The sequence below is a fragment of the Episyrphus balteatus genome, chromosome 3 (assembly GCF_945859705.1).
Source record: "Episyrphus balteatus chromosome 3, idEpiBalt1.1, whole genome shotgun sequence".
Classification (NCBI taxonomy): domain Eukaryota; kingdom Metazoa; phylum Arthropoda; class Insecta; order Diptera; family Syrphidae; genus Episyrphus; species Episyrphus balteatus.
Window position 1 is genome coordinate 78,640,263 of NC_079136.1, and position 17,503 is coordinate 78,657,765.

General features: G+C 31.5%; 1 protein-coding gene across 1 annotated transcript; it reads right to left on the reverse strand.

The window, feature by feature from the left end:
- Positions 1–72: 72 nt before the first annotated feature.
- On the reverse strand, positions 73–7,932 carry LOC129914307 (O-phosphoseryl-tRNA(Sec) selenium transferase). The gene is made up of 5 exons (XM_055993488.1): positions 7,690–7,932; positions 7,490–7,619; positions 2,150–2,839; positions 1,767–2,087; positions 73–267 (listed from the first exon to the last, which is right to left on the reverse strand). The coding sequence occupies exons 1-5, from the start codon at positions 7,801–7,803 to the stop codon at positions 128–130; spliced, it is 1,395 nt and encodes a 464-aa protein (XP_055849463.1). The 5' UTR covers positions 7,804–7,932; the 3' UTR covers positions 73–127.
- Between the last annotated feature and the right edge of the window lie 9,571 nt (positions 7,933–17,503).

Below are 17,503 nucleotides of genomic sequence, written 5' to 3' on the forward strand. Positions count from 1 at the left end.
AAAGTTTTTGACTTACCTGCTGTCGTCTATTAAACTATTATAATTTGCTTATTTTCAATTATTAAATTCAACTTATGTTATTTTTAAATTTTATTAACATTTTTATTTTTGGTTGTGGCCTGCCACGTTATTTTAAAGAACTAGATAACTTGATCCAGCATTCCTTTAATTTTTTCATGAAAACATCGATTTCACTTTTCGTAATACCTATTGCTGCAGCAACTGTGATATATGGTACTTCTGATTTTGAAAAGTGGCTTCCCCATCCTGAAAAACGAAGAAAAAAAATTCAAATATTTTTTTGACAAAAATTGGTTAGATTATGTCTTATTCCTTTTTTCACTACTTGCAGTCGCTACTAATATATGTGAATATATGTATGTGTGTCCAAGATTTTTAGTAAACTTTGCACGCGTAATAATAAAAGCTATTGGAATAAAACTGCATTCCAATTTTCATTCTACTTATTGAAACCGATATCAAAAAATATTGGTAATTCAAATAAAAATTGATAAAAGATAAAAACTAATGTTAAAATACAAAAAAAAAATTGTTTTTGAAATAAAAAAAAAATCTTGGGAAAAGTCGAATAATAATTGTGCCTTTTCTTTCCGTGATTGTCTTGTGTAAAATTTTTCTTTATTAAACCTTTGCAAAAAGGCAAAAAAAAAATTAACTATTTACTTCATGTTCTACAGAAGATAAAGAGTTGAATGCAACCAGAAGTACTTAGCAGTAGATACTGGAATCCAAAGGAACCCAGCTAATTTTCGGTAGTGTTTGGTATAAACATAATAACTGGTAAAATGGGAATTTTTAATTTGAGGCTTTCAAGTGCTTGTCAATTTTAAATTCATTTTTATTTTTCATCACCTTAAAACTATCTTAAAGCTAGAAATGTTTGTTTAAATGTTGTTAAACAGATTTTGAAAGTATTAAACAGGACAGTCGCCTCTAAACGTACATTCAGTTTTCATTGTTGGAAATAGTCCAAATATAGGCAAAAGGTATCAAAGAAGTAGTCTTTTAATGACTTTTTTATTAATGCAGTCTTAAGATAATTTTTTGATTAGAAGAACTATTTTCATATACATTTTAAACAAATTTGGTTAATACATACATATACGGGAAGAGCCGACAAAACTTACAGTTTTTTCAAACGAAAAACTCATGTTCTGTTATTTGTGTTTTTTGGAGAAAAATTTAAAAGTCGTTTTATTGCAATTACTTTGAATATTGCGTGTGCAAAGTTAAAGCCGTTTTGAAAAAAAATGCAATAACTCGAAAAGTGTGCACAAAGCAAGTTATTCAAAAATTTTCATAATTCCATATGAAGGGTCCAGCACAGCACAAGTCCATTCCAAGTCATTTCGAGAAAAACGCATTTTAAAATTTTGTTCTCCATACAACTTAGTACTACAAGCTCACAAATTATTTATTTTTCCAGCAATGCTTAAATATGTTTTAAAAAAGGGTGCCATCAGATAGTGCTACAATACTTGACTATCATTAGTTTATTTTTGACAAAAAGTGGATATGTGCCGTTTTTCCCCTGGACTCTTCATATAATCTTCTGTACCAAATTTTAAGAAAAGCCGCCCTGGCATGACGATAACCACTTTTATGGTTTTGATTAAAACCTTTTGACACGAAACCAATTAAGCAAGTTAAAAAAATATTAAAAATTATTTGCCAACTTATTAGTTTAAAGTTGGGAGAAGGTCAATGAACATACTATAATACAGGATTTTAAGAAAACAACTCACCATAAAATGTATGATCATCTATTGACTTCACATCCAACGTTGTAACAACACGAACTCCTGAAATCCCTCTCGTATACAACATTGATCCTAATTTAGATAAATTATCTAAAGACCGAAACGTATTCAATGTCATAGCCATTGATATAGGATTTCCTTTGGTAAGAAACATACTCTCCGAGTGTTTATAAGCAAATTCAGTCATTCTCGAATGAAGATATTCAAAACAACTTAAACGATTGGTTCTATACTCTAAATAACCTGATTTACCAAGAAACAGTAGTGTCATAAGGACATCAACCGATTGACTACTTGATGCTCTACCTGTAATTATTCTTTTTTAGATTTTTTTAAAACAATGATTTTTAAATGATGATTTTTCATACCAGCGTATGTCTTAGCAACAGCACGAACAGTCTCCTCATTGAATCCAGCTACGATCGCTCCTCCAACTGGAACCATTAAATTCTTATCAGTACTCTGGACGAATAAGTCGATTCGTCCAGATTTATTGCCTTGTTCTAATTGGTGAGTCAGATATGTGCTTTGTAGACCGTATGCATTGTTAACCAAATGTGGAATGTTCGATTTTTCGGCTAACTGAGACAGAGCCAATATATTGTCACAGTTGCGAGGAGCAAAGCAACTCGTAGTAGAAAAGATGCATAAAATCTTTTCAGATCCCAGTTTTTGAATCTCTTGTTCAAATGCAGCCATGTTGGTTTGCAGACCTTTCGGCCCGTTTACAACATCAATAACAACCGGTTGCAAGCCTGCCATGGTTATACATTTAAAACAGGACTTCTGATCGATTCTAGACCATAGAACATACTTTGCTTTGGGATTTTGTTTCTTCAATGTGAGAAGGCATAGATTCAGGGTCATACCTGTAGCCATAGGACATAAGAAGCAAAGTTTCGCACTAGCAACGCCTAGATAGTGTATGAGATCTAAAAGTAAACTGTTGGTGAGGTTAGACATTAGAGTCGAACCGGCTGCTTTGGGCTGTGGTTCTAAAAGATCACCCGAACGGCCAATCCCATGACCAAAGTTATAGTGACGTTTTGCAACAAGACCTGTAAATCAATTATAATCAAATAGGTACTTATAGACAGGGCGGCCACTGCAGAAACGCTCAAGTCATCGAGCTAAAGAAAATTTCAAATTGGAAGTGAAAGAGGGCTATTAGTAGTTACGAAAACCACAGGTCTTCCCGTCGACTGGAACATAGAGCTAAAAGACGATATTCGTGTCAAATTCAAGGAGATATTGTCAGCTATCAAAATTCAGAGCTCTTCCGGGTGAAAGCCTGACAGTTTTGTCATGCAGCCCGTTTTAAGTTTAGAAGCACTAAACATGAGTTTTTGGCTAAATTTCTGTTTTTGGTGGTGTTCGTGGACGAGTTAAGGACTTTTGTTGGTATCAAATCAAAGGTAAAACTAAGCACCTACCTGGCATACATGGCTGTTCTTATATTCGTTCGAATTTGAAAACGGAAACGAAAATTGAATTCGTACGGATTAAAAAAGGTTGATCTGATTTTCACTTGACTTTTTTTTTTGAGAATATTTTTTTCCGGTAGCAAATTGCTATCCGGATTGAAAACGGCAAAAATGTATCGGATTGTAGATCCGTTCGTTTTTCGAAACATTTATATTATGAATCCGCAAAAATTGTTCGAATACGGAATTGGGAGCAGCTAAAATTTGAAAACGCGAGAAAATAGAATTCTATTGGAAATCAGAACAGCCGTGATAGAAGTTTTTTAAGCCATTTGTTGATAAGTTTTTTTTTTTTTATTCAGGGGGGTCATTCCGTAACTTTGAAAATGATAATCGAATAGACGATAATCGTTTCACAGTTTGAGAATCTTTCAAACTATTTAAAATCATGTCTGATTCAATATTTTCAAAACAGTTTATATAAATAAAAGTTTTCATATCCTTAGAAGTCGTATTAGTCTCGGTGAGCAAGTAGTTGCCTCTTAATCGAGTGGCCGAGGTTCGCCTCCCGAAATTGGAATTGTTTTTTTTTTTTTCTGTAAGTCAATAATCGTCAATAAATAAACTATAGCAAAATAGGTCTCGTTTTAGGGAGAATTTATTCGTTTTTGAATGAATAGGCGAGCATTTTGAACAAATCTGTGAGTATTATAATATAATTTATAGTAATATTCAATAACGTAAATATGATATCAAAATGTTCATGTGCATTTACATATGCGTTGGAAGAGGCAAAGAAAGTTGCCTTCTTCTTATGCGTATCTTAAGTAATTTTTGAAAATTTTAATTTTCGAAAACAAATGCGTCGAAACATTTTGCTATAGCTGAACGGATATGAATTTTTTTAATGACCCAAAGATCAAAACTTACTAACATTGAATATAATTTTGGAAAATGCGTATAGTGGTAGTTAAACATTTTTAATTAGTAGAAATTAGTCACAATTTGTTTGTTTGTTTGTGGAGTTTGAAATTTGATCAGTGATTGGAATAAATTCCTAACACTTTAAAAAAATCCAATATTGCACCCAAAAACGAATAAATTCTCCGAAAACGAGACCTATTTAGTTATCGTTTATTTATTGACGATTATTGACTTACAAAAAAAAAAAATTTCGGGAGGCGAACCTCGGCAACCCGATTAGTAGCTTACTAGCTTACCTAGACTAATACGACTTCTAAGGATATGAAAACTTTTATTTATACATATAAACTGTTTTGAAAATATTGAATGAGACATGATTTTAAATAGTTTTAAAGATACTCAAACTATGAAACGATTATCGTCTATTCGATTATCATTTTCAAAATTACGGAATGACCCCCCCCCCCCAGGAAAAATTAGAAAAAAGGTGTGATGCAAATGTTACACTGGTAAACAAAATTCAACTTTTTACTTGCTCAATAGGGCAAGTATTGGTTTCGTGTAGAAAAAAAAATTTGAGGTTTTAATCAAAACCAACATTACGATAATGGAGAATTCCAAAAAAGTGGGTCTCGCAATTCCGTCCGTGCGTCTGTGCGTCTGTGCGTCTGTGCGTCTGTACGTCCATCTGTACACATTTCCACAGCCTAAACGCGTGGATGGATTTTCTTCAAATTTGGTACAGATGATTTTTATGGAATTCTGAAAGTTGTTTTTTTTTTTGTTTTTTTTTTTTTTATATCTCGCTTAGAAAGTGTACCTCCCATACCAAATTTTCAATTTAACCAAATACCTCGAAAACGGCTCTAACGATTTTGATTAAACTTTGCAGACATAATATTCAAAGCTATTGCAATAAAACTGCTTTTTTATTTTTTCCAAAAAAAGTCAAATAAAAAAAAAAAAATTTTTTCATAATTAAAAAAAATTGCCCCAAATGTCGGCTCTTTCCCAACCTCAACAAAATTTCTTAAAAAGTTATACAGAGGCAGCTCGCAAAATCTACAAGTAAACTAACATAAAAGTGCTTTGAACTGCAAGAACAAGTACGTGCGACCCCAGTCGTGCATTTTATTTTTGTTACAGCAACCAAAATATACTTTTTTATAGGTTTTTTGTGTGCTGAGCTCGAATCCGAAGTTAGAAAAACTCTATCACATCACGTTTTTGAGTGAAAAATTCTCCTTACCTTAAAACAGGCACCATGACCCAACTTCCAATTTCTGACTTCAAAGACTTCGGGTTTTCAAAAGTAGACTTTATTAGCTTTAATTTTAAATTAAATTCGCCTTTTAATTCGGTAAGTTTAAAGGGGCGCGCATTGTTTGAGACTTTTTCCTGAATTATTGGTAGTTTTGCATATACTTCGTCTTGTTGTTAAAAATCTATCAAGCTTCTTCCTAAAAGACCGTTTAGTATTTAAATGGTAATGACTTTTATTGTTTTTTACTTGCCTGGCAACCAGAATAAATTGCACGACTGGGGTCGCACGTACTTGCTCTTATGGTAAAAGTTACTCTAATGTTAAAGTTTTTAATTGAACAAAATAAGGGAAAAATTAAAATTTGATATTTTCACTGAATTTCGTTAGTGGTGCAAAAAAATAAAATCTATTTTTATAAATAATTAAATACCGTTTTAAATGCTCTTTTACAAAAAACTAAGTATGCCATTTTATTTCTAGTATAAAAAGGAATTTTTAGAAAAAAAAATTTCGAAAATCGTTAGAGCCGTTTTTTAAAAAATTAATTTTTTATATATTAAAATTTCCTAACATTTGTCAAAAAAAAATTGATATGCAATTTTGAATTAATAATTAATTTACACATAAAAACGAAATTTCAAAATTTTTCACCAACCCGTTTCCAAAAAATTGATTTTTCAAAAAAAAATTTTGAAATATTTTTTAAAAATCCAAAAATGTGTTTTTTGAAAAATTAAAAATTTTTTTAAATAATGATTGTTTAAACGTTTCTGTATTAAAAATTTGGTCGAAATCTGTTTTGTCGTTTATGAGAAATTCATAAATCCAAAAAACCGTTCTATAGCAGGTACCGTTAATAACGGTACAAAAAATATTTTTTGTATTATCAAAGGCGGCTCTTATCAATAACAGTAAGCATAAAAATTTTAATCAAAATCGTTAGAGCCGTTTTTGAAATAAATCAACTTTTCTGTTTCCGTTATATGACAGGTACCGTTAGTTTTGGTCCTAAAAAAAAAAATTCAATTTCTCCTCTAGGGAATCACCCAAAACTGTTAACTACCAAGTTTGAAGAAAATCGCTTCAGTAGTTTAGGCTGTAGCTCGAGGTTCTTACAGACAGACAGACAGACAGACAGACAGACAGACAGACAGAATTGCCGGACCCACTTTTTTGGCATTCTCCATCATCGTAATGTCATGTAAAATTGTTATCTCGAGTTCGATTTTTTTTACGAATCCTAAACTTGCCCTATAGTACCTACATATATCGCAAGTAAAAATACGGCCTTTTATAGACTTGAAACGTTCAAAGGGTTTATTGAACTTTAAATTAAAAACCACCATACCATAGGTGTTTTTACAGGACACTGTAGTTTAATTAGTAGACATGCAAAAAGAATGGACGTGTTCTCTAACGATTTCTGCAGGAGTTGCGTGGACGAAGAAGAGGAAACTGTTCAACATCTTCTGTGCAACTGCCGTGCCTTATGCCCTCTCTCTATTAGAAAAAAACTCCATCTAAGAGAATTTTCTACGAGGACACTAGTGTACTAGTGATCAAGTGAAAACGGACGTTAAAAGTCTATCTGTATTCATAAGAAGCTCCGAGTAGTTCAGCAAATCATTTCCTAACTTGCTAATCGTTTGTGGTATCACAATGGACCCATAAGGGTCTAAGTATGTCGTGTACTTCCCCCGACAACCACTATAACATAACCTCTTATTTTTATTTTATAGCGAAAAAAATCCTTAACTCATTGACCAACATACTAAAAAAATAACAAGACTTTATGAAAAAACTCAATTCCATCGCTTTTAACCTTTAAAGTGGCTGCGTTTCGAAACTGACAATCTTTAACCCAAAAAACGTCTGAATTGGAGAAGAAGATGGTATTACCTTTAACACAAATATCGTTTTTTAGCTGTATTACTACGGTAATCGTGGACGATGCGGACGGGTAGAGCTGTGGTTTTCGTATCTACTAATAGCTCTCTTCCAATTCCAATTTGTGATTTTCTTTAGCTCGATGATTTGAGCGTTTCTGCAGTGGCCGCCAAGCCTATTAGTTTTAACAATTTGTAATGTGAACATACGACAGGCAATTCGAGCTTCCCGCTCTCCTAATCCTGTTTTTCCATTAAAATTATTACTGTCAAGTGATGATAGGTATTGGATAAAGTTTTCGATAGCCGATTCACTCCATCCTCTTTCAGGTAGCTTACGCTTTGGAAATTATTCAAGGCTGTTAGTTGTTAGACTTCCAATGAAGATTTTGTTTAAAGATTTTTATTACCGTTTCGAGTAGAATCCGTCGGGATTGTTCTGAAGATCTGCCGGCTTCAATAGCAAGATTGAGATAATTTCTGGGGACTAGCTTTTCAATATTTAAAATGCTACTGATATCCATTGTGAGTACTATTGGCAGATATACAAGTTATACAATGTATTTTGATTTTCAGGGAATATTTTATTTCTCTTGTGATTCACGATTTGTTTATAAAAAAAATTCATGGTTAGTGAAAAATGTAATAGATTTTGTTATTGATAAGATTACCTGTTGCTGTCACTGTGGATGCGTTCTTTTTTATCGAAAGGAAATGATAAATGACATTTGAACAGTGTTGCTGAAGGAGAATATTCAAAAGTAGTATTAAGTTGAAAAAGAGTATAATTTTCAACATAAAAGTAAAAAGTATGTGTAAATTTTACCCTGGCCCTTCACTTGAATCAAATGATTGCAAGAAATATAACATGTAGCCAATATTTCTGGTGAAGATCGCTTGTTTTTTTTTTCGATATAAATTTCTGTATTAATCTTATGTCAAATTCCTTTCAATTTTTTGAATCGCCTCAAAAAAATCGAATTTTTGGTGTTAAAAAGGAACATGAAAACAGACCGAATTCGTTTTGCGATTGTGTGTGTGTCATTTGACAACAATTTTTACACGAACGTCAAGCTTAAAGCCTGGTACACGCTGCTCGTGCTAAATTTTAGATCCCATACAAATTATCGATAAATTTTATCTGAGCTAAAATGGATCCCATACAAATTATCGATAACTTGTATGGGAATTTTATCTCGGCTAAAATTAAGCGCGAACAGCGTACCAGGCTTAAATCAAAACAATTTCTGCTAAATAAAACCAGAGATTCCTTTCATCAATAAATTTAATTTAATGACACTCTGCTATTTGAAAGATGGCAGACCGTATCTGCGTTCTTTTTCTCAACATAATTTATAAGTTGTTATGCCAAAAATAATTGTTGAATTGTCATTTTTTGGATTTGTTGGACGGTGTTTGTGGTGGAAATTGCTGCTTTTGACTTTGCGAATCAAACGCCATAAACTTGAGACGCCATTTTGAAAATTTTACACAGAAGAGAACGAAAATAAAAACGCTCAATGGTCCACATAGGCCTCATTCCACCGACTCATTTTGACAGCTTTGGCGTAAGACCAAAGATTTTAAATGAGTTTAAAATTTCTTGCCTCTTGTGGCACCACCAAGTGCAAGCGAGAAAGCAATGTGAACTTCATCTCCTGACAAACAATTTTGGTTCTATAAAGCTTTACAGATGCAATTATTGCTTCTGTAAAGCATTTATAGAAGCAAAATTGTTAGTAGGGCTTTGACTCACATAGCTGTCAAAATAAGACATCTGAGTAAGGACCGCCTGAGATGAAAATGAAAATAAGGCTGAAGATGAGGATGAAGATATTGTTGTTTAAATTATGTTAAAGAAACTTAAAGCCTAGTACGCTGTTCGCGCTAAATTTTAGCCGAGATAAAATTCCCATACAAGTTATCGATAATTTGTATGGGATCCGTTTTAGCTCAGATAAAATATTTCGATAATTTGTATGGGAGCTAAAATTTAGCGCGAGCAGCGTACCAGGCTTAACCAAAGAAGGCTTGTTTTGGATATCTAAGATTTTGTTAATGAACTTAAAGAAGTTAAGGGAAGTTTGACCTTCGAAAAGACTTGGACCTAAAAATCTCTTGGTAAAGGAAGCATAAAAGAAATTACCAATTTTTGTATTTTTTTTTTTGCTTTTGTTTTGATTTGACATTAGGTCTGTTTAATGAAGAAAAACTAGAACAGATCAGATTGTTCTAATACACAAATAAGTGAAAACTGTCAGAACAAAAAAGATTAGAAAAGTACACCATCCTGTTTTAAAGGGTTGGCTGTTGCCTATCAGTTTTGATATAAATTTCTTTGTTATAACTTTTTATTAAAATAAATTAGAATGTTTGTTTACAATTTGAATTTTTTTTTCATATTAGAAGATTCTAAAGAAATTTCAAATATTTTGAATTCATTTTATTGTACTTTTGTCAGAATATAACAAATCAGCTGGTGCTTGACACTTTTCACTCACTTGCTCTAACCCAAAAATAGGAGCAGAAAAACTAGAACTTATCTGTGCTATAAAACTTCATGGAACATAAAATGATAGATTTTAGATCAAGTTAGGGCAAGGTTTTATTCATGAAACACAAAAACTTGTACTTTTCGGATCTTTTCTGTGCGGATCAGGTTCATTAAACAGACCTATTGCAATTTTGTTTTGAAATTGAATAATCTAGCTCGGAAATTCATTGTCCGTGGAAAATATACAAAAATATGTGCAATTCGTGGACTGAAGTTAAAAAGTCTGGGAACTACAATAGATCCCTTGAATAGTGTCACGAGTCACGACCGTAACGATGAAACTCTCCTTTATATAAGAAACCATAACCATGTGTTAAAATAAAAAAATATGTCATTTTCATTCCAAAACAGGTGTTTATTATAATAATACATGCCTAAAGAGTTATGACCGAGTGCCTAACATCGTAAGTTTTCGAATGTCGAGCGTACATTCTGAAAAATGCCCAAAAATTCTGGAATTTGTCAGGTTTTGGTTACTTAATTTCCTTTGGGCTACTTCCTAAATGAAAATGTTATGGACCTATTGTTGCTGGCCAGTCCAACGTTAGACTATGCTAACACTAAAAAAAATGTTTTTTTTTTCATATTTTGCATTTCTGAAAATTTTCTGACAGTTAGGAGTTTATTGGACCATAAATTAAAAAAAAAATCTGTCAAAAAACTAGTGAATTTCACACTGGGTCTGATTTCTTTTGTATTTACTGTATTAATGAAAATCTCATTCAAGTGCGAAATTTAAATGATTTACTTGAAGAAGGTACTAGTGCCGTTTTAAAGACAAATCAAAACAATACTTATTTTGATAAAAAAAAAACAATCTTCATCGGCATAGTAAATGAAACGTTGATGATTTCTTAAAATATTTTTTTTTTATTTTTTTTTTTTGAATTAGGGTAGCTTCCCTCATACAGTCCTGCAACACAGTAGGTATTATTATTTAAAAAAAAGTGGATCTTATACGGGACAGCCTTAAGCAATGGTACAAAAAAAAAATTCCCCAGATGGACATTCGCGCGTGCCAATAGCAATCGGCTATCCTCTATATTCGCTACAATTATATCCTTTCGTGTTTTGCTTGTTCAACATACAGATGAAGAAGCAATCGACCATGTTAAAGTTCTCAAGGTGCACTCCATTTATCCATCACAACGGGAAAAAGGTGTTTTCATTACGAGGCTTCGTCGTTTAAAAAGGATGTGTTTTTTTTTTGTTTCGTATTTAACATATAGATTCAAACGTATAGGTACATTCAACATATAAACAATGTCCTTACGTGAGTTTCTTAACATTTTCTTGTTCAATGAATCGAAGATCAACAAGAAAACAAAAAGATTCAAACATCTGCTGAATAATTTCAGGTAGCAACACAATACACGGTTACCTATACGATATATGTACATATATTATGTATGTTGGTAGGTACCTACAAATACTTATAAAAAATTTCTCTTTTTTATTAAGGTTAAGTTATATGAAAACACTGATCATAAAACCGCTTGTATGCTAAACATCTAAAGACTTATCCCTGTCCAAGAATAGGAAATTCGATTTTATGTCACCTGGTAAGGTCGTTAGGAAGATGAATCACGTATTATAAATCTTAATTCAGAATTTTTTTTCCAACTGGAAGGAAAACAATTGGACTACTTGGCGACAGAAATATTAAATAGCTGAGGCATACTTAATTAGGGATATTGCCAGTTTAAAGATTGGGGGAATGATAATGTAGGTACAGTAAGAAAATGGATTTTTTAGATAAAATGAAATATGTTTGTAAATTCATCAGAGGATCAAATCAAGGAGAGCCTAATTTATATTTAAAAAATGTGTCGAAGCTTTTTGAAAAAAGTATATTGAAACATTAAAAAATTATTATACCTACCTACTCGTAGGCATTTTTATACTAAACGAAGTTGCTCCCAAATAAGCTGATTTTGTTAGTCACAATTAGAAAACTTTCTTTGAGCAGTTTATTTTGTATTTCACGATCATAGTAATAAATGTTCTAGTAAAATAATTTAAATAAAACGTCGATTAACAGTACCAAGTTTTATTTATGTATGTATATCTTTGTTTAAGACAATATTTTTTGTTTGAGTAAAAAATTTGGGTCACACTATCGACAAATAACTCGAAAAATATTTGCAAGTAAATACGTACGAGACGTATGAGTTTTAAATTACATGATCTTGGAGGTCAACCAACTTAAAAACAAAGTCAGTACTGAAAGCGCATCCTGTAATCGTTTAAGCTTTAAAAAAATGTATTATAGTGCGTTAACGTACGTATGCCGTAGTTCGACCCCAGATCGTTTGAGAAATTGTGACACCACAGGTGCGCGGCGGGTTTATGGATAATTTAAATTCTTCTTTTTTTTTAGCTTCTACGGTCCACAAGATAATTTGCTATGTATAATTTAAGTGGGTAAATGTATAGAAGTCAGGTTATTAAAATCCTCTTAAATAAGGTTTGTGCGTCAGCTCTTTCGTTTTAGATCCATTTCTTGAGCAATGGCCAAACTTATTTTTTTTTCTTTACTAATGGAGCTCGCAGCAATAAAACATCAGAAAAATGCGTTATGCTGACTTTACTCGATTCATTTGAAGTCGAACTTAGAAACAAAAGTTTTAATACTCAAACTCATTTTGGTTCTTTAATTAGGTAAGTAAAAAATAAAAAAAAATAAATGTTAAATTATTTTAATATGAAATTATATGCACATTAATATTTTCTATTCATGTATGTATTTACGAGGTTGTATGTAATAGTTGATATCCTATACATTTATAAAAATAAAAAAATATTAACTTACCATCAACAAATATAAGGATAATAATATAATGTTACATTGGAACTTCAAATAACAAAGAACGTCCTAATCCGGAAGGGAATACAAAAAGGAGTTTCGCCTCATTTTAAATGTCCAGGTGCTCTGACAATAAAAACTGCAAAATCCTACTGGACTTGTTTTTCCTTTTGGAACAACAAATCTGCATAATTTTGCAAAAAGGAGATAATTCAAAAGAATTAAAAAGGTTCTTTTGGCATAAGACAGCTGCGTTATTTTGAAATAAAAGAAGAAACAAAATATGTATGAAAACAAAAAAAAAATATCTGTAGTTAGATATTTACGAGGATAAAAAAGAAACTCTGATCCTGCATGAGAATAAAACCGGAATGGAGTAGAAATATCAGATATTTAATTAAATTTATGCTAAATCTACTCCGAGCTTTTGTTTTCTAACTTATGTACGTACATAGGTATCAAATGCTGAAATGAAAATTTCTAAATTAACACAAATATTCTCTGTTTTACCAGCATTTATATTGTTATTAAAATTAGATATTCATAGCAAATTTTTTATATGAATAATGGCGTTCTTAAATTATTATCAAAACTACGTAGATAATGTCCTCAATTTTTAAAAGCTACAAAGTTGCGTCGCAATAAAATAAGAGTAAAACACAACGAATATCTGTGAAAAGATGTTATTAAAAAAATATATATTATAATGTAGGTATGTATAATAACTTGATCCTGAAAAAAATATATGGAAACTGAACCAGCGTGAGAATCTGTGATGCGTAATTTTGTATTGCCTTTAGCTAGTACTCCACTCGCACTCATGTAAAATGAATTGAAAGTCCTTTCATGATGTATGTGTTATTCTACGGTTTTCAAATACCAACCATCGCCAATAAAGGGATGTCCCCCTTTTTTGTGTTGTTCCTTTTCTTTTGCGTCTTATGAAAGCATCGAAGGGCATTGAATTGCATAACCTTGATATATTTCTAAGAAGGGTTGCATACATAGCTATTATGGCTATGGGTACATAGTTTGTGGTGTGATGATTCGTGAAAAGATTCTTTTTGCTGCCGAAGCCGATGTTGAGTTGGATAATCACCCTTAAAATTTTCAATTGAAACCGAAAACTATACGCGAGAAAGCAACAGGATAAGACATCAATACGCACATCCGCGGAAACACAAAACAAAGCCTGATTTTGAAGACGCAATAGAAAAGAACTGAGTTGATATATTGTTGGAATTATTTTATTTCATAGTATCCTTGTTACAATTGTTTGGAAGAAATTAAGAAGAAGGAAAGGTAGCTATTGTGTGTACAATTTATAGTATATTCACCTTGTTCTAGATCCATGGGTAGCCTACCTTTTTCCATTTTTGAAAACACAAGCTCCTTAACTCACCGTGTCGTAACATGTTTTTGAAGTTGAATGATTTCTCGTTTTATAGAAAAAGAAGTGATCAAATAGGTATTTCGTATATTTATGAGTATAACGATATCTTGAAATATTTGTATGTTTTTATTGTTCCGGTTTTACAAGATATGATCCAAGAAAAGGCAAGATTGAATGGAACACGTGTTTGATATCACCCTATTTAGGACAATAAAATGATCGTTATTAGAAATTATGATCCCATTCGGAGGGAATTAAAAACGAATTTAAATCAATTCCAAGTGAGGTATAGATTATATGTATGTATGTACAAAATTTCTATTGAGTTTTAAAATTAAAAACGTTGAATTAAGGCTGATGATCTATGAAAATCCGAAGATGGATTTCAATCGCTTTATAGAGTTAATTTAGAGAAGGACGAACATTAAAACATGATCACTTCATACAAAAAATATCGTTTTAAAACTACTTTAATCTGAGAAAATTCCATATACAAAACTTTCAAACTATAAGAGTTCCCATAGGTCTAAATGCTCTTAACAACTTGTAATCAAACATTGAAAACCTTTACGGTACCTCCCATATGACCAATATGGGATACCTACTTTTCTCAAAAACAGCTATAACTATTTTGATTAAACAAAATCTTTGTACTTTGATAAATAAGGTCCCACTTTTGAAATAGGTAACAATTACCTACAATTTTAAAACCACTATATACTGTTTAAAACATAAAAAGTACCAACTCGGGTTGAAACCTATCAATGATTAAGATTAAAATTAAAATTTTGCATTAAAAAACAAAAACAAAATTTTTTGAAAATGAGTCGATGAATGTTTTGTTTCTTAAGAATGGAATGGTAAAGGTACTAATTTTTTTTTAATGTGTGAACATTTTGGAAAAAGAGATTTGAAAAGAAAAACAGTTTACCTACCCAACTTACAATTTTACTTCCACAAGGGTCTAACGAAGCTGTTTCGATATTAGAAATATTGCTTGTATACGACCATAGAGAAGCCCATCTGGCCCACCCGAGAAGCTTGATAGGCCTTAGAAGAGTCATATGCAAGTTGATTGGAGAGACTCATAACATGTCTTTAATGCCTTATAGAAACAACCAACATTTGAAATTTGAAAATGTGTATTAAGGAGGAGGTATTCAATTCGTCTGTATTTTTTTTTTATGTTTGTTACCGTATAACTTTGGACTGAGTGAACCAATTTTGATAATTCTTTTTGTATTGGAAAGCTGGTGGCTGCAGTGTGGTCCCATTTCAATTTCGTTCATTTTTAGCCATAGGAACTATTTTAAAAACCATAAAACCCAGTTTTGATCCATGGAAGTCGGTTTTGTTTTTTTGCCAAAAATGATTATTATTTAGAAGCTCTGAGTAGACTTGTCGAAGGATTGTGAAAGTCTAAACGAGGTATATCCCAAATAGAATAAAGAAAAAAAAATATTTTTTTTTCATTAATTTTTTTTTTTTGTACCTATTACATTTTATTTTTTTAATTTTCTTCTTTGTTTTCGATCCAGACAAGTTTTGCTTCTGAAATTAAATTTCCAAACACAATTATATTGAGAAAAAAACTTCTTACTTACTTGACGCATTTTGCTGGATTTGAACCACGTACATCCTGATTAGGGTGGTCCAATTTTTTGGTTTTTACATTTCCGTTGTTCCCCACTCAAAAATTGGTTGCATATGTGTTTTGTATTACACACGTGAAATTTCAGCTTTTTAGGTGAAGTGTAAGTGGGCGCTCAACAAGCTCAAAGTTTTTGCTCACATGCTGTTATAGCTGGGTCCTCATGCCTAGTAATTAACTCTTGTTTTGATTTATCAAGTGGATTAAGTTATGATGTGGTAAAGTTTTTCATAAAAAACCAATAGTTAAGTGATATTTTCACAGATAATAATTTTTGTTCATTTAAATTCGTCTGTAAGTATTTTTTGCTTAAAGTTAACAAAACAGAATTAATCAATGAAATACGAGCTAGTGACTTGGTTTTGAGTCACTAGCTCGTATTTCATTGATTATAGAAACATGAAAATCATTTACATGGTTGTCGGGAACATGCGTGCTTATCATGTTTAAGCCAAATTCCAACCTCAAGCCAAGTCCTAATACAATATAATCAGATATTAAGGGTAAGGTAAGGGTAACAAAGTCTAATATTGCAAAGCTGATGAGCGCCCTCTTCCTTTTACTTTAGAGGGCTAAAACTTTCAGCATGTGTTGGTATTGATGTCTGAAGCAAAATAATGCGTGGGGAACTAATGAATTATATGGTTTATTTTTTTGCCTTATAACGTGGACCACACTAATCCTGATTGATAGTCCGGTACCTTACCCATCGAGCTACTCAGGGCTAAGGGCTTCGATTTAACTTCCTGATGAGTTGCACTATCTTAAAGAATATGGTGACCATTTGTGTTTTTTTTTTCAAAGTTATTATTTTTGGTTATTTTCTGTTTTTTTTTTATCTTGTAAAAAATTATTTAATAAAGACTAAATAATATTATATATTAGGGTGGGTCAAAAAAATCGAAATTTTTTTTTTGAATTGGTACTCCGAAAAATCGATTGCTAGACCCCTCTAGAATATACACACCAAATATGAGCTCTTTATATTAATGGGAAGGTCCTCCGCTTTGCAATTTTCCATTTTTACATCAAGCTTCTACTAAAAAAAAATATTTTTTTTATTAATTGACTTTTTAGCAAATTTCTTTTCAGATTCTTGTAGGAAATTGAACGCTCTACAAAAAAGGCCTTATACACTTTTTTCGTTTATCTAACCGTTGAATAGATATTTGAGGTAAAAAAATCGAGAAAATCTTTAAAAATTCGTTTTTTGGTCTTAATTTTGTAACAAACTGAAAAATTATAATCATCAAACGCGCAAGACATATTCTTGTTGGAAATTGATTGCTCCACAAATAAGGTCTTGTTAACTTTTTTCATTAATCTAACCATTCTAAAGATATTCGAGGTCAAAGTTAAAAAAAATTATGAAAACATTTTATATTTTAAAAAATTTTCCAGTTCACTGAAAATTTAATATTTTCAATTTAGCAAGACGTAATCTTGCAGGAGCTTAAACGTTCTACAAAAAATTCCTTGGCATCAAATTGATTGCTTTAACCGTTTAGAAGATATTCGTATCCAAATCGCAATGCATACGGGTCATAAGAAAACTATTGAAATCAGTGAGCATTGGTTTGGATACGAATATCTTCTAAACGGTTAAAGCAATCAATTTCATTCCAAGAAATTTTTTGTAGAACGTTTAAGCCCCTACAAGAATATATCTTGCTAATTTGAAAATTATGAAGTTTCAGTGAATTGGAATTTTTTTTTAAATATAAAAAGTTTTTATATTTTTTTTTAACTTTGACCTCTAATATCTTTAGAATGGTTAGATTAATGAAAAAAGTTAACAAGACCTTTTTTGTGGAGCAATC